The sequence below is a fragment of the Gopherus evgoodei genome, chromosome 1 (assembly GCF_007399415.2).
Source record: "Gopherus evgoodei ecotype Sinaloan lineage chromosome 1, rGopEvg1_v1.p, whole genome shotgun sequence".
In the NCBI taxonomy this organism is placed as follows: Eukaryota; Metazoa; Chordata; order Testudines; family Testudinidae; genus Gopherus; species Gopherus evgoodei.
The window spans coordinates 162,223,512-162,241,428 of record NC_044322.1 but is presented as its reverse complement, the minus strand read 5'-3'; the positions used below and the strand labels follow the sequence as shown (position 1 = coordinate 162,241,428).

The 17,917-nt window shown below is 42.8% G+C and overlaps 1 protein-coding gene across 1 annotated transcript in view; it reads right to left on the bottom strand.

The window, feature by feature from the left end:
- Window positions 1-752: 752 nt before the first annotated feature.
- Window positions 753-17,917, bottom strand: part of LCA5L (lebercilin LCA5 like) — a 30,065-nt gene continuing 12,900 nt past the window's right edge. Inside the window, exons 5-8 of the mRNA XM_030577560.1 lie at window positions 12,456-12,549; window positions 3,771-3,880; window positions 3,281-3,404; window positions 753-1,440 (exon numbers count right to left, since the gene is read on the bottom strand). Of these exons, the coding sequence (XP_030433420.1) occupies window positions 842-1,440; window positions 3,281-3,404; window positions 3,771-3,880; window positions 12,456-12,549 (927 nt within the window). The 3' untranslated portion in view covers window positions 753-841. The remainder of the gene's footprint in view (window positions 1,441-3,280; window positions 3,405-3,770; window positions 3,881-12,455; window positions 12,550-17,917) is intronic.

Genomic DNA, 17,917 nt, shown 5'->3' with positions numbered 1-17,917 from the left:
CCCTGATCCACTAAAGTACTTAAGTACTTGCATAATTTTAAGCAGGAATAGTCATAATGAAGTCACTGGGACTACTTGTGCTTAAAGTTATGAAACTGCTTAAGTGGTTTGCTAGACTTAGGGGCTCAGATTTAAAAGCTACACAAATACTTAAAATAAGTGTGAAATCCTTGCCCCACTGACTTCATAGGGGCAGAATTTTGCCCCATAAATCCAATAAGTATTTCAATCCTATTTGTCTTTTCACTGTTCTGTAGAACAAGCTCTTCTTTAATGTGTTACTCTTCCAGACAACTTCAACTGCTTTCCAACATTGACAGCCTGTCACTGCAGCTAGGATAAACATGGTTTTAATATTCTTTATTTTGGTACATTCTAATATGCTCAAGAGTGTTCAACCAATTGAGTAGCGTGCATAAGCATTGGGACACGGCACTTGTAGAGAAATACTCTCTTGTAACTGAGTATTCCATTTCAGTTTTATTGCTGCAGAATGGTTCAGGTAAAAATTCAAATAAGATTTAAATGAAATCTTACAAATAATGAAGGCAAAAAACCAAAACTAGTAGGCAACACACTGCTTTTCAACAAATGTTAAACATATTGCATATTTCAAGATTAAAGATAAACAATTTAACTTGTACATCAATTGAATATTAAAACTGTTTTATGTCTGAGGAAGAAGTTGTTAGTTTAGACTTCCCTAGTGTAAATTTAGAATCTCCACATTGCAGACCAGTGTCAGTGTTTGAAATCTCACTTGTGTAATTATGTAACCTTTCATTGTCCACAGTTGTTTGTTCTTTATCAAGCTCTTTAGTGTTAGGGGTTGAGTGGTTGTTTAAGACATAGCTTGGTCCAAAGAGTTCTTCCATAAGAGAGTTTTTCTCTCAGTTAGCGTTGTACGAACATAGCTTCCATCCTCTGCATCTTTCTGCCTTGTTTTGGTAACTTTACCAAATGATGGCTTGTATATGCCAAATGAATTTCTTGCCTTCAATTCAGCTATCTCACTCTGGTGTCCACCTGCTTGTCTGTTCTTGCGGAGGCTGCCTGTGTTGGATGCTGGACCAGATGCAGGAAGCCCCTGATGCAAGTTTTCAGTGGCTTCTGTGAATGTATACTGTTTTTTTAGTCTAGTGGGTGTTCTGTTATTCTGAGTTGGAGTTACACTTTTATCATCTGCTGCTCCTTTGTCACTTAGTTGTTTACTTTTTCTCTCCTCCCTTTCATTCTCTTCTGCTACAACTTTTTCCTGATTATTCTTCCTTATTGGGACACCATTTGTAGGTCGAATTTGTCCTGCTTTCATCAGTTTCTCTAGTTCTTCTTTCAGTAAGTCAGCTTTCCTTTCTTGCACTTCTCTCTTTTTCTTCTTTCTTTCCATAAATTCAAAGTGAGTTTTTTCTTCCATGAGCTGTATTTCATCACTTAAAAATTCTACAATGCAATATTTTTTATTTAGCAATGTTCTTAATTTAGGGATTGTTTAAGAGCATTAGATAAGGTAAAATGTCTTTGCACATGTACATCTATATACCTTCATTCTTGTTTATATTTCACCAGCTCTATGAGATTACTAAGAAGATACTATTCACTGATGAGTATGCCAGAAGACTTGTTCTAGATCAGAGGTCGGCAACCTCTGGCACACAGCTTGCCAGGGTAAGCACCCTGGCGGGCCGGGCCAGTTTGTTTACCTGCCGTGTTGGCAGGTTCGGCCAATCATGGCTCCCACTCGCTGCGGTTCACTGCTCCAGGCCAGTGTGGGCGGCGGGAAGCTGCAGCCAGCACATCCCTCGCCCATGCTGCTTCCCACAGCCCCCATTGCCCTGGGATGGTGAACCGCGGCCACTGGGAGCTGCGATTGGCCGAACCTGCCTACACAGCAGGTAAACAACTGGCCTGGCCTGCCAGGGTGCTTACCCTGGCGAGCTGTGTCCCAGAGGTTGCCAACCCCTGATCTAGATAGTAGAGCACCCTGCCGCTAAATCGACCCTAGAGATTGCATCTAGGCTTTTACTACATATTTTTCCAGATGTTTAACTTTATTCAGTGTACAAATGTGCTAATTTTATTCATGATAATTTTTAATACTCCATGATTTCGTAAAGGGTAAACAGAGAAAAGTGATACTTCTATACAAAAAAAGTCCAATTACCAGCCCTGCAAACAAATTCAACATGTGATCTAAACGCAAATTGTGTTCTTTTTGTCTTCAGCATCGTCACCCATTATAAAGAAGAATTCTGGAACTTAAGTGACAATTTTGTTGATGTTGAATAAGGAGGACTAGATTCTACTTTTTCATTTCCTAGCTGTATTGGCTCTGTAGTGTCGGTGTTAGTAGGGGTTTTTTTGGAGGGGGGGTAGTATACACAAATACAGCAGCCATGGTTTATATAGCAAGTTGCTATACAATTTTAAAAAATAGGGATGGTCTCACTGCCTTGGAGAGAACGACACACTACCAAACAATAAAATGAGCTAAAACCCAACCTTAAAGAAAAAGAAGATTACAAGGGGAAGTGAAAATAGTCACAGATTAACTGAAATAAACAGAAAGGGCTTATACCAAGGACTGAAAACCATCAAAGAGTGATTTTGGCTCAGTAAAAATCACCACCACCACTCTTGCAGGGTGGGTTCCCCTTGTTCATGAAGCTACAACAGATATGCCTCCTCAGGGATAACAGCATTAACAGTGTCAACAGAGGGCCAAGTAGCTTTGGTGCACCTTTGGGGTATGACAAAGCAAAAGGAAGTTTTGAGAGGAGATGGGCTCTGATATCAATCCTTGTCAGGACAACTGGGGAGACAAGGTAGATTGAGACAAACTCTAGACAAGGTTCCAGTAGCAGCATAAATTGCCTGTCTCAAACCTCACCTGAAACCACCCTTCTGAAGGCAAGATGAAAGGGATCAGCAGCCTATTGTTCAGGATCAAGTTGATTAGCATAAATTGTCAATAAAACCACCATAGTCCATTATCTGCTCAAACAACGCATCTGATATCTGCATACTGTCACCAAGAATGCTATTAGAAGGCCAGGAGCACAGACGTATATAAACCACCTCTAAATTACTTACATACCGGTAAGTGCTAGAGCACCACTAAGGTAGACTTCAGTGGCTTGTATTAACACTGTTTTTGAACTTGTTCGTTGTGTGTCAGATACAGGCTAGTAGCCATCATGGCAGGGTGTAATACCAGTGTACAGAAGCTCATTCATTCTGTTTGCATAAGATCAAATAAGGTTATGACAAATTAAAAATATACCTCTACATGTTCTATTAAAAGTTTCTTGCTTTGATGGTTTTGTGATTGGTTCAATTTCTATCTTATGTTTTGTATCTTCATAGGGTTCTACTTTTCCATTTCTGTCTTCAGTTGTTTTTTTCTCCTACAATTCACAGTTTAAAATAAACAAAGATAATGGTAAAAAAACCAAACAAACTTCACTTACATTAGTGAATGATCAATTAAATTATTTTTTTGTGACTCAAGTTGCTCATTTTTGGTATTTTCTGTTCTATTTAGATTATCATACATTTATTTCATATAGTAACATTTGTCCTAACAAAAGTATCCTTAAATGTTTAAAATACCACTATATTTTAAAAAAAATGGTGCATGCAATATATCTTCAGAACACACTGAAATTAAGGATATTCAGGAAAAAAATTCTTGAAAATTATGGAATAAAGTATGATATATGAGCAATCACATTAGAAACTTTGAGGTTAAATGGGATCCAGATGTTTCATACCTCTAGGCACAGAGCTGCACTCTTGACTATTCCTTGTTTTTGATGATGTGAAACCTGTGCTGATTTAAAATTCTGCTTATTTACTTGTACTGATTTGCTTAAACTAACACCTGTAGAAAGAAGAGCAAGTATTAACAGGAAGCACAAGAGTTTCTAAAACAATACAATATTTGGAAACAGGTAATACCTATACAACCAATATTGGTATGGAAATCTATTATTTTAAACATCTCCAGCTCCAGGTATGTATTTCTTTACTCCCATAATGCAATTTTATAAAGAAACATAAGGCAGAAGAGATCTGTAATAGCATCTATCAAAATCCACACAGATAAAACAGGCACCACTGGCATTCCCCAAAACACTATTCAGCTGCTGGCTAACCTCCGTAAGTGCCTACGTTTCCACCAGAGGAGTCCCATAGGGACCTAAGCTTCTGCCAGCAGGCACACACAAAGCCACTTTAGTCCTTATGTTCCCTAGCTCATGTCTAAGACCTGCCAAGTTTCACAAACTAGGTTTTCCATGGCCTTTCACCAGACAGGTAGGCATGCTCAGAGCATGCCTAACTTACACAAAAGACAATGGTTGTAGTGTCCATTTTCCCTCATAGCCAATAGCCCAGTGGTTAGTGCACTCACATGCAATGTGGAAGACTGAGGATCAAGTCCCCACTCTTCCTGATTTAAAGCAGGGACTTGAAGCCCCATCTTGCAGGTGGGTATCCTTTGGCTCAATGAATACTTAATTATTATTCAAAGTGGAACAGCTTCAACAGGAGAAACTGAAAGAGCCCAGTGGTTAGGGCACTTATATGGGAGACCTGAGTTCAAGTCCAGCAAAGGAGAGACTGGGACCTGGGTCTTCTATGGCCTGGGTGAACATTCTAGCCTCTGGGTCATTGCCTATAACTGCCTCATGCTACTTCCTGTTTTTCATGAGAGAAAACTGAACTGACTTAGATGCCTAACTCTGAATCCCAAGTGGGGGAAGGCACCTAACTTCCTTTCAGAGATGAGGCCTAAGTCCCACTCCTCTCCTTGTCCTTTCCTTCTGATTAGCTTATAGTGGTTTCCCTGCCCAGCATACTGGCTTCTGTGAATTTCTTTTTTTAAAAACTAACTTTCCCTCCATGCCTAGACGACACTAGATGACAGGGTGCAACACCCATACACCTTTTGAGAATCTAGCCCCAAGTGAGGGGTACAAAAACATAGCAGAAAGAGAAAAAAAAAAAAAGGTGTCATTATGAGGGCTTAATTTATTGAACACAAAGTTGTCAGCGTTTCCTTTTCCTGATCACAGCATTTCTGCTGTTAATAACTCAGAGTAGCAAATAAATTGGTTAAAGAAGTAATGGAAGGATGCAGCATGGGTATTTCTACATCTAGCACATTTGGTTTGAAAACAGAGCATTGGCTGCAGCACATAGACGCTGACTCCTTGGATGCTCCGGGGCTGGAGCACCCACAGGGAAAAATTGGTGGGTACTCTTCACTCATCAGCAGCTTCCCACTCTGCCCCAGCTCACATCCGCCTCTTGCCTTAAGCATGCCATGTGCCCACTTTTTCCCCCTGGCTCCCAGTGCTTGTGCCACGAAACAGCTGTTTTGCAGTGGCAAGCGCTGGGAGGAGGGAGACCGCAGCATGCTCGGGGAAGAGGCGGGGCCGGGGTGGGAATTTGAGGAGTCCAATATAGGCCGGGAGGAGGCGGAGTTGGGGAGGGACTTTCAGGAGGGGATTGGAAGGGGGGCAGGGGTGGAGTCAGGGCAGGGCCGGGGGAGTACGAGCACCCACCGGCACTGGGAAAAGTTGGCACCTATGCTGCAGCATGATTTCCTGGTGTTGGCTTTGTTTTGTCTTCCTTGAACTGTTGCTGGGTGGTAGCTAGGAAAGATCTTCATAGCTAGCATTTTGGAAATTATTTCTTAAGGAGTTTGGACCAGCGCGATTGACAGTTAACGGTGGCAATGGTCCAATAGATCAGTGGTTCTCAACCAAGGATACACATACCCCTGAGGGTACACAAAGATCTTCCAGGAGTACATCAACTCATCTAGATAGTCACCTAGTTTTACAACAGGCTACATAAAAAGCACTAGCAAAGTCAGTACAAACTAAAATTTCATACAATGGTTTGTTTATACTGCTGTATATACTATACACTGAAACATAAGTACAATATTTATATTCCAATTGATTTATTGTATAATTATGTGGTAAAAAGGAGAAAGTAAGCAATTTTGAGTAATAGTGTGCTGTGACACTTGTATTTTTATGTCTGATTTTGTAAGCAAGTAGTTAAGTGAGGTGAAACTTGGGGTACGCAAGACAAACCAGACTCCTGAAAGGGGTACGGTAGTCTGGAAAGATTGAGAGCCATTGCTACAGAGAACCTTCCTTTTCTTTCTGAATCTTTGGTGAGTGCTACTGAGTTGTTTGAGCATTTCTTAGATTCAGCACTAGGGGGAGCTAGAGATTTAGATGTGCCTTACCTTAGTACTTATTAGTAAACAGTAATATCTTTAGTTCTTTTTTTCTGTATATTTGATTCATTTATATATATTAACTATTCTTTAGAATCTTTATCTTCAGCAAGGAGTATGTCTGTCTGAATTCTAAGGCCTAGAAAACTGGTTTTGACCAATAAGTAATCCTATTCAGAAATTCATTCATTATGCTGTATTTAATCACTCTAAGGCACCTTCATGTTCTTGGAAAACCATCTCCTTATATATATATATAATGCTGACATAAGCATATCTAAACTAGGAAAACTAAGAGATTATTGTTATAGCAGTCAGATGTTTTCTGTTGGGGAAATCAATATGGAATAATGATTATGGAGTAAGAAAGACCCACTGAGAGATTTTAACTTGAAGAATTGTTAGTCCTCTCAGCTGTTAATAATCATGCCTTCTCATATGAGTCAGGTAAACTGAGACTCTATAGACATGACATCACAATATATGTTTCTGGGAGAATATTCTTGGGAACTAGGTTTCCTTTGTCTGAAACCCTATATAATGACAGTGATATGAAAACTTGGGTTGAGGAAACGAAAACTATATGTCCCTTCCAGATGCAGGACAGACACATATCCAGCTCTTAGTCTGACAACAAAGGGTAGTAATGTATCTATTTACTTCTGTATTGTGTATAGTGCTTTACTAATCTCTGACTGATAATCTTAGATAAAATAATTTCAATTGAGCCTGTTTTTTCAACAAACTCAAGTCATTAACTCAGACACACAACATCTGTGAGGCCCAATCTGTTCTCTTTCAAGTGAAAAAATTGTTGAGGAGGTTCTAATGAAGAAACTGTCAATTTACTTAGTTTCCTGGGATTAAGGACGAAAAGGCTGCACTATGTATGCATTTGCACATACAGAGATCTCATCCTAAGCCTACTGTCTGCTCTTCATAGAGTTTGTCATAATGGGGAATAGAAGACATGGAAGAGGTACCCTACATCTGTTTCATTCTTGATCCACAAGGGAAGAAAAATATCATTAGTCTTTTTTCACAAATGAAAAAATAGAAAATGGCCATTTTGCAGGGGAGCATATCTTTTTTCTTAACATATCATGGGCAAGTGCCACTGACAGCCTGGCCCGCAGGTGACTGAAGGACTGGCTAGAACAACACCAATGACATGTTGTGATCGGTGCTCTCTCTGTGAAGGCTGATGGACTGATCGATCAAGATGATCATGGGAAAACCAGTTCAGGCTGTGGACAGAAGACAAGTTACTTGGTGGCATTGCCAGTTTTGGGTTCTAAATCATCAGTCCTAACTGGTAGGCTCAGAACCAAACCCATTTGGTGGAGGTACCAACCTTCAGACCTTTGTCAGAACTTTTCCCCCAGACTTCTACCTACCTGAGAGCTTCCTCATCTCATGCAAGCAGAAAAAGAACTCAAATAATTGTAACACTATAGAACAACAGTACAACAACAAAAGAAGAGTAAGACTTAGTGTAAAGCTTTATTATTGCTGAGCAGCTGTGGGGAGCCCCGGACTTTCTACCTGCCCTGGATGGGGGCCAGAATGCCTGAGAACAGCCCCCAGCTCATGTCCCTGCTTCCCAGGGCATACCACTGCCAGTGGGACTCATGGGTGCGGAATCCAGTCCAGCCGCCTGCCCCCTCCCCCGGGCCTACAGATGTGCTCTGCAGGGAGAGGAGGCCCTGGCCCAGTTGGGAGGCGGCAAGGAGCCCCAGAAAGGTCACAGGCAGCAAGGAGCTGGGCAGGGAAGGCTCCTCCAGTGCAGCTCCCACTGCTACTGACTCGGCCTCAATGGCCACTGCAGTCCACCCAGGCCTGCTCAGTGCCTGCACCTGGCTCCAGCTGCCAATCTGCTCCCCACTCACTATTGGGTCCCTCCTGCTGTGAGGCTGCCCCTGCACTGCTGCCTGGGCTTTGTGCCTGAGGCAGCAGCCACATGTGGCACTGCTCTTCCTGTTGCCTCTGGCCTGAGGCTTGCAGCTGGGGAAGGCAATCATCCCCCAAAGTACACCCATGCCACACAACTCCATGCCTGCTCAAGGCTTCTACGCACATGTTAAAAAGTGGGAGGGTGTGGCCCTGTTCTGGCACCCCTGGGCTCCCAGGGCTTGGGGATTCCAAATGTTCTTTGTGCCCAGTAAATCTTAATTCACCTCTGTCCTTGCTGCTCCCTGGTCAGGGGATGTTAAAAACAGACGGTGTGGACAGCTCTATGTCAGCGGGAGATGCTCTCCTGCCAAGATAGCTACTGCTGCTCATTGGGGGTGATTTAATGGTGCTGGCGGGAGAGTACTCTCCCAGCATCACAGAGTGGCTACAGAGATCTTACAGCAGCACCGCTGCAGCAGTTTGTCTGTGCCACTGTAAAGTCCGTAGTGTAGATGTAGCAAAAGAGAAAGTTAAGGGGTGACTTGATAACAGCCTACAGGAATATATATTTAGTAATGGATTCTTCAATCTAGCATAGAAAGGTATAACATAATCCAATGAAGCTAGACAAATTCAGACAGGAAATAAGGCATACATTTTTAACAGAGTAATTAATCACTGGAACAATTTACCAAGGATTGTTGTGGATTCGCTATTATTGTCAACTTTTAAATCAAAAGTTGGATGTTTTTCTAAAATCTTTGCTCTAGGACTTATCTTGGGGAAGTTCTGTGGCCTATGTTATACAGGAGGTCAGTCTAGATGATCACAATAGTCCTTTCTGGCCCTGGAATCTATGAAGTTAACCAAAGAAAAACAGAGTCCTCCTTCTTCTCTCAGACAACCTGTCACTGTGACCATCACTCTTGTAAATACTATTTAGAAGCAAGCCCTAGTCTGGGATCTCCCACCCTCAAAATGCAAGTCTAAGGTCTGGTCTACACATAAAAAACAGGTCAACCTAACTGCGATGATCAGGCCTATGAAGAATTTCATGCCCTGAATCCCATATTTAGGTCAACCTAACCCCTGGTATAGACACAGCTAAGTTGATGAAAGGATTCTTCCATCAACCTGGCTACTGCCAAGGCCTTGTCTATATTACAGGGAAAAGTAGATCTAAACCATGCAATTTGAGTTATGTGAATAGTGTAACTCAGGTCAACATATCTTAGATCTACTTACCGCAGGGTCCACACTATGCAATGTCAATGGGTCCCCTTACTATTCTAGATCCAGTGGAGTACAGGAGTCAACGAGAGAACGATCTGCAGTCGATTTAGCGGGTCTTCACTAGACCCACTAAATCGACAGTCGATGCATTGATCACAGCACATCGATCCCCTGGTAAGTGTAGACATGCCTGAGAGGTGGATTACCTACATTGACGAGAAATCCCTTCCACCAATATAGGAAGCACCTATTCTACAGTGCTACAGCGGCCCTGTGCTGACTGTAGTGTAGGCATACCCTTAGAAGCTTCAGCTGGGAAAGGGCCATGGGAAGTTATGCATCTTTGAGATTAATGTATAACAGAATCTCCAGGACTTAAGGGCTAGGAAAATAACCTCTGAAGTTGCCACTTGAATGTCCTTAATTTATTTTAAATTTTTTCATCCAGTTTCTGTTTGGATCTTCTGTTTTTATTATTAATTATTATTATTATTATTTACATGGTAGTGTAAGTAAACACCAAGAAATGTTTCCTGCTTTGTGACTGGAAACCAGCCCTCCTAGAAAAGGATTCCTCCCTATTTGAAATGTCAGTTGGGGGAAATGATAGAATCATTCAGGAAACTATTCATTAAATGAATATTGAAAAAAAATTAAAACAACATCTGTATATTTGCAGTGAGTTCATACAGTATCATGCATATCTTATAATACCTATGCTATAGTTTAAGCACAACAGCAAAAATCCAGTACTTTCTGTTCTCCAAAAACATTCTAACTCGTGGAATGGAAGCATCACATAACAAGGGCTATCAGACAAACAACATAAACACATAATAACTCATGGATGCATTCATAAGATATTGAACATTTAACACATATACAAAAGACACTGTTTGATATGACAATTAGATCGGGGTAGAAAGTGTTAAACAAAACTGCAATAACCATCCTTGTTTATTGCACATGATGACTGGCAGACAGAGAGGTGACAAGAGATATAATTCAGTGATTAGATATCTTGACAGCAGGGCCACCCGGGGAGGGGCAAGTGGGGCAATTTGCCCTGGGCCCCCACAAGGGTTTTTCGGGGCCCCTGGAGCGGGATCCTTCACTCGCTCCGGGCCCCGGAGCTCTTTCGCTTTGGGTCTTAGGCGGCAATTTGGTGGCGGGGGATCCTTCCGCCTCGGAACGCACCGCCAAAGTGCCGGGTCTTTGGCGGCAATTCAGCGGCGGGAAGGCCCCCTGAATCCTCTGGGCAGCCCTGCTTGATAGGCCGATAAGCATGTAATGCATTTCTTCCATAGCCACGTGAAACATCTCTACAAATTGAGAATAGAAATGAGTGAGGCTTGAGCTGGATGAAGTGTAGCGTGAGGTACAGAGTCTTACCTTATTAAAACTGAGGAGAGGGAAGCCTGTGATTGGATTGGATGCAGCAGCCTAGAAATATCTTACTCCTGTCCTCATAGCAGAATATTTGGCAGTATTTACTGAATAAATCTGCAACACACCTCTTGCAAACCTTGTCCAAACCTTTATTCATCTTATGAAGCAAATATAAGAGTAAAAGCTTCCAACTGAAATTTTTCTTCACAGAAACAATTTCTGCTGAAGTGTAACTGCTGTAAAAAGCTACGTGAAAAAAGGCACCGAAGGCCTGTCACATCACAGAGAGGACTTCTCACCAAAATTCTCTGGATGTTGTTGGCTCCGTTTGATTCAGATTGGCTGACTCAGCAGAAACCCAATTAGATTTAGGGGGTAATCTGAATCCCAGAGATCTGATTGTCTAAAACCGCTAACTTGTAAAGATTGGATCAGAAATGCTGGTATTTTATCTTAGTTTTTGAGTTATCTTGGTTACACAAAAGTCCTGTGGCACCTTATAGACTAACAGTGAATACCCACTTCGTCAGACACATGCGTCTGACGAAGTGGGTATTCACCCATGAAAGCTTATGCTCCAATATGTTGTTAGTCTATAAGGTGCCATAGGACTTTTTGTCACTTTTTACAGATCCAGACTAATATGGCTATCTCTCTGATACGTGGCTACACACATGCCATCAAAAATAGTGTCTATATCATTTTAAAACTGCCTATCTGATTTTTAAGAAATGGGTACATCCAGGGCCGGCTCCAGACCACAGTGCGCCAAGCGCATGCTTGGGGCGGCACGCCATGGGGGGTGCTCTGCCGGTTGCTGAGAGGGCGGCAGGCAGCTTTGGTAGACCTGCCGCAGGCGTTTCTGTGAACAGTCTGCTGGTCCCGCGGCTCCGGTGGACCTCCTGCAGACACGCCTGTGGCAGCTCCACCGGAGCCGCAGGACCATCGGATTCTCCGCAGGAACGCCTGCAGGAGGTCCACCGGAGCCACCGGGACCGGCGAGTGGCAGAGCACCCCTGCGGCGTGCCGCCGTGCTTGGGGCGGCAAAATTGCTAGAGCTGGCCCTGGGCAAGGCAAATTTGCTACTAGACTAATCAAATGCTAAATTTCAGGCCAGAATAATTTTTGCAGACAAATTATAAATTTAAATACTTAACAGATTTTATAAATAAAACCCTGACATAACCTTAACTATAGTGATGTTAAAGGGCACAGCTATGTTCAAACATGCTACGCAATATGATACAGTAATATGAAATACTGTTTGAATGCTAATAATGTAATGATGCAGAGATTATGTACTTAAGGCAGAAACACTGCTTATGTCTCATCATTATTACACTTTATTTTCCAAAACTTTTGTAACTATTAACAGACAAAGTGTCATATACTGTACAGTCTATGTAAATGTCACTAAATAAAGGTAAAAATTGGCCCAAAGTTCATTTACATAAATGGAGTTAAATATTCAGAAATGGGCTACTTAGTTGCATCCATATGAGCAAAGAAAAGTAATTGTGTGTCTAAATGAGTAACTGCATGCGCAAGAACCCATTTTACCTATTTACAGGTGCAATTTAGGTCCCTGTTTTAGACAATTGATCCCACTATGTCCCAATTATAAAGCAATACAGTTTCAACACTAAAATATATAAAAATGAAAAATATTACAGATATACAGTACCTTTTTTGTGAGGTACTAGATCAGCTTTGTCCTGTAGACTTTTAAGCATCCGATTTGCATAGATATTTTTTATACCAACTTCTCGTTCCTTTTCCTAAAAAAAGATCCACACTATAAACTCCATGATTACCTTTTACCAACTCCAGTGCCTCATCTTAAAAAAATGTTAATGAGTGTAATAATGTTCCTGAAAATAGAGAACAAGTAGCTGTGGCCTGAGACAAACATTCTGCAGGCAGACACCTTATAAAAGGTTTAACACATTGCTGTACCAATATACTTTGGTCCTAACTCAAATGTGAAAAGCCTCACCTTCCAGTCCAAAGCCTTTCTTGGACAGAAACTGCCAACCATGGTAAATTGTGTCAATGGGAGTGAGCCTGTGATGTTCATAAATGGGAACTAGCAATCTTATTTTCTTCAGTGATCTAACTCTGAATTTGAATTCTGATCTCTTTTAAGCCTTAACACACACCTACATTCTTTCATATCCATTTTTAATAACATTACATTCAAGAGATGCAGATGTGACAGGTTGGGTCACAGAGACCACCCCTGAGACTGCCACGTGATGTGCTTAGACTACCTCTGAGCCCATTTTCTCTGCCAGTTTGGGCCTCTAGAACCCTGTCTTGTTCAGCCAGATACACTAATCTGCTGCAACACAGACTCAGGGTCTGACCCATGCCCCCAAAGCTTCAGACTTAACTGAAAATGGCTTAGCAAGTGCTCCTGTCTCTAGCACCTAGACACCCAGCTCCCAATGGGCTCCAAACCCCAAATGAATCCGTTTTACTCTGTATAAAGCTTATACAGGGTAAACTCATAAATTGTCCGCCCTCTGTAACACTGATAGAGAGATATGCACAGCTGTTTGCTCTCCCAGGTATTACTTACTTACTCTGGGTTAATTAATCAGCAAAAAGTGATTTTATTAAGTATAAAAAATAGGATTTAAGCGGTTCCAAGTAATAACATACAGAACAAAATAAGTTACCAAGCAAAATAAAACACGCAACTCTAAGCCTAATACATTAAGAAACTGATTACAGATGAAATCTCACCCCCAGAGATGTTCCAATAAGCTTCTTTCACAGACTGGACTTCTTTCTAGTCTGGGTCCAGCAATCACTCTCACCCCCATAGTTACTGCCTTTGTTCCACTTTCTTTCGGGCATCTCTTGGGGGTGGAGAGGCCATCTCACAAGCCAGCTGAAGACAAAATGGAGAGGCATCCAGTGCCTTTTATATTCTCTCTCTTGTGGGTGGAAACCCCTTTGTTCTTCTGTGCAAAGTCATAGCAACAAGATGGAGTTTGTAACCACCTGGGCAAGGCACATGTCCATGAATGATTCATCTTTTTGCAGGCTGATGCCATTGTTTACATATTAGTTTGAATGTTCCCAGGAAAGCTCAGATGTGGATTGGCATCTTCCAAAGTCCATTGTCAGTTCAGTGTTTCTTGATTGGGCGCTTACTGAGAATAGTCCTTTCTCAAGAAGCTGACCAAATGCTTCACTGAGGCTACTTAGAATCAAACACATTGAGATACAAGTACGTAGCCAATATTCATAACTTCAAATACAAAAATGATACACATATACAGACAGCATAATCATAACCAGCAAACTACAACCTTTCCATAGACACCCCACTTGACCTCCTCTGTACAGTACCTGGTGCAACCATAGGGCCCTGGTTGCAACAATGATCTATACGGTCACAGTTCATGTCAATAACATCACAGAGACCTCTCTAATAAATGTTTATTTTTCATTCTTCTTCTTCACTGTCCATATTTAGAATAAGTATTCTGTATTTAAAGCTAAAATTGGCTTATACTGCACAGTCTACAAGTAATCTGTTCAGAAGTATGGAGCAAAAATTTTGTTTCCACAGTTTGTTTTATTTATACCATGCCTTCTTTGTCCATATTTTATAAACTATTATTCAGCAGAGTGGGAAGGATGAGAAGCATGACAGCTGTCTGATTGACAAACACATTTTTCAGATTGAAACATATCTTAACATTCCTTAAATATGTAAGAAAAACTTCAACTTCATTCTTACTTTGCATCCATTCTTATTGGACAGTTTGACGAACAGTAAAATGCATATAAAATGCAGGTGAACTTTTCAATATCTAAGTTACTGGCTGTACAAAGTACATGAGAATAAACAGTACAGTAACTCCTCACTTAGAGTTGTCCCGGTTAACATTGTTACCTTGCTGATCTATTAGAGAACATGCTCGTTTAAAATTGTGCACTGCTCCCTTATAATGTTGTTTGGCAGCTGCCTGCTTTGTCCACTGCTTGCACGAAGAGCAGCCCATTGCAGGTAGCTGGTGGGGGCTTGAAACCAGGGTGGACCAGCAGCCCCTTATCAGCTCCCTGCTCCCCTAAGTTCCCTGTGTGGCAGCCGCCTAGCAGGCTATCAATTGCTGGCAGTCCAGCTGTCCCTCCCCACACTGCCATGTGCTGCTCCTGCCCTCTGCCTTGGAGCTGCTCCTGGGGCCTCCTGCTTGCTATGCAGGAGGGGTCGGGGAAGACAGGGGGCTAATGTCAGGGTGTCCCCCTCCCCCCTGCTCCTGCCCCTCGCTTACCCCTTTTCCATGTAGAGCAGGGTGGGGACATGACAGAGCTCAGGACGGAGGGAACTTTTGGGCTGCAGCTGCTGTCTCAACTTCCTGATCTACTTAAAAAGGCAATATACTTAGAGTGGTGTCAGCGTACTTGAAGGGGCAACGCGCATCTCTCTCTCACACACAGGATGTGTGTCTCTGTCTCTGTCTGCCATGCTGTCTCCCCTCCCTCAATTTATGCTGCCTTGTACAGTGTGAGGCTACATTAACAATGTGTTAACCCTTGAGGGCTCAGCCTAGTAGTGTAGCTAGGGTGGGAGCGGAGCAATGGCTGCTCCTGCACTGAGCACAAGTGGTGCCTTTTTAATTTTACTCATCCAGGAGTGGGAGAAAAAAAGGCACCACCTGCTGCGGTGTTTTTACTGACGGGGCAGCACGCCGGGTCTTTGGCAGCACTTTGGCGGTGGGACCTTCACTCGTTCCGGGTGTCTTTGGCAGCACTGAAGCTTCATCACCAAAGTGCCGCCGAAGACCTGTGGAGCGAGTGAAGGCCCCACTGCCAAGGTGCCGCCAAAGACCTGGAGCACTGCCCGGTCAGTAAATGCGCTGCAATGGGTGGTGCCTTTTTTTCCTGCTTCCCCTCTTCCCTCCACCTGGCTATGTCACTGGCTCAGCCGAATGCTAGTTCATCATTTAGCAGCATTCCCTGGGAAATATCCCACCCTCTTCCACTTTTAACTTCACCACCTCAGCCAAGTTTCACAATCATCATTGTATTAAATTGTTTAAAACTTATACTGTGTGTGTATATATATATATATATTATATAGGTTTTTGTCTGGTGAAAAAAATTTCCCTGGAACCTAACCCCACCCCATTTACATTATTTCTTATGGGGAAATTGGATTCGCTTAACATCATTTCACTTAAAGTCGCATTTTTCAGGAACATAACTACAACATTAAGCGAGGTGTTACTGTATTTCAGCACAGAAGTCAGGTTGATTGGCATGCCCAATTGCTGTTTGTGCTAAAGATCCAAGTTTTGTTCACCTAAAAACTTAAATACAGAAAATTGGGCATCGAAAATAGAGGCACAGAAAACAGTACCCATAATTTTAGAGGACTTCTTCAATGAACAATTAAATGGAAATATTTCAGATAAGTGTTACGGTAGTAATAGAAACTTAGTGCAAACAATCTGCATTTCAAAATAGCTTTTCATTAAAGTGACACTGTGAGGTTTAAAGCTCATGGTCCTGCAATTGTTCCTCCTCCCCAGATCTGCACATGGAGGGGACCAACTTGTGAGGAGGGGTGATCAATTCTTTGGGTCCATGGGTACCCCGTGAGCCTGTAATTCACCTGGGAATAGGACAGACATTGTATCCCACTCCTGTTCTGCTAAGTCCTCCCCCAGGATTCCTTAGGGGCTGCTGCAGCTAGGGGGAGTCCCTTGTTGCAGTCATATTGCCAAAGAACAAGAGAGGAGGAGGCCTGTTGGTGCAAAGCTGTATGGCTGCACAGTGCTTCTGTGCAGATAGTCCTGGCCTCTCATTGGTCCCCAGGGACAAAGGCGCTGACTCCGTGGATTCTCTGGGGCTGGAGCACCCACTGGAAAAAAACAGTGGGTGCTCAGCACCCACCGGCAGTCCCGCGGATCAGCTCCTTCTCCTCCCCCACAGCACCTCCCAGCCGCCAGTGGCCCTGCCGATCAGCTCTTCCCCCTTCCTCCCAGCACCTCCTGCCTGTCGCGATCAGCTGTCCAGTGACATTCAGGAAGTGCTGTAGATGAGGGAGAAGAGTGGGGGCAGGAGGTGGCAGGGGGAGGGGGCAGAACGGGGATGGGCAGAGGTGAGGCGGGGTGGGGTGGGGTGGGGGTGGGAAGAGGCAGGGCAGGGGCACGGTCTTTGGTGGAGTGGGGCAGGGCCTGGGGCAGAGAAGTGGTCCAGCACCTCCTGGGAAATCCCAAAGTCAGCATCTCTGCCTAGAGATATGCCAACACTGAAGCAGACTGCACAGCCTATTCCACTTCTAACTGAATGATGCGGGGGAAGGAATCCCACAATGGTTATTTTAGAGACTGGATCCCTCCTAGGGGTGTGGTTTCCACAGAAGTGGATAAACTGCATCACATTGTTGGCTCATACTTAGTTTGTGATCCACTATAACATCCAGATCCTTTCCTGCATGCCTAACTAGTTACTTCCCATTTTGTAGTTGTGCATTTCATTTTTCTTTCCTAAGTGCAGTACTTTGCATTTGTTTGTATTGAATTTCATTTTGCTGAATTCAGACCAATTCTCCAATTTGACAAGATTGTTTTGAATTCTAATCCTGTCCTCCAAAATGCTTGCAACCCCTCCCAGCTTGGTGTCTGTGACATTACACTCCATATTCTTTATGGAAATATGCTTATGATATGGATATGACATCACTGAGATGTACTTTATGCAAGATGGGTCTTGTAAGGTATCATTGGAAAAGTTATGATTTACTGAATGTGATTATCCAATTTGTATGCCCGTATCATTTCTGTATCTGAAGTAGGAATATTGACCATGTATCTGTGTTTCAAATGGGCTACTTTGGGTGTAACCCCTAACTAGCCCTTCAGTTACAACTAGGAGAAAGCCAGACAGTGCTAATGACCCATTAGCTAAGACAATGGACTGTAAAAGAGCTTAGTCTTCCTTTGGACGTTCGAGACAGCCTACGAGCAATGGCTGCCACAGCCATGCAGAGGCATGGGACCGAGTATCCTAGTTCTGGATATCCCACCTCCCCTTTTGGAATGCCAGTGTTTTTCCACTGGAAGACAAAGGGTTCCTGCCTTATACAAGAGGGGAGTGACATCATTGTGGTTCTTCTCTGCCTCC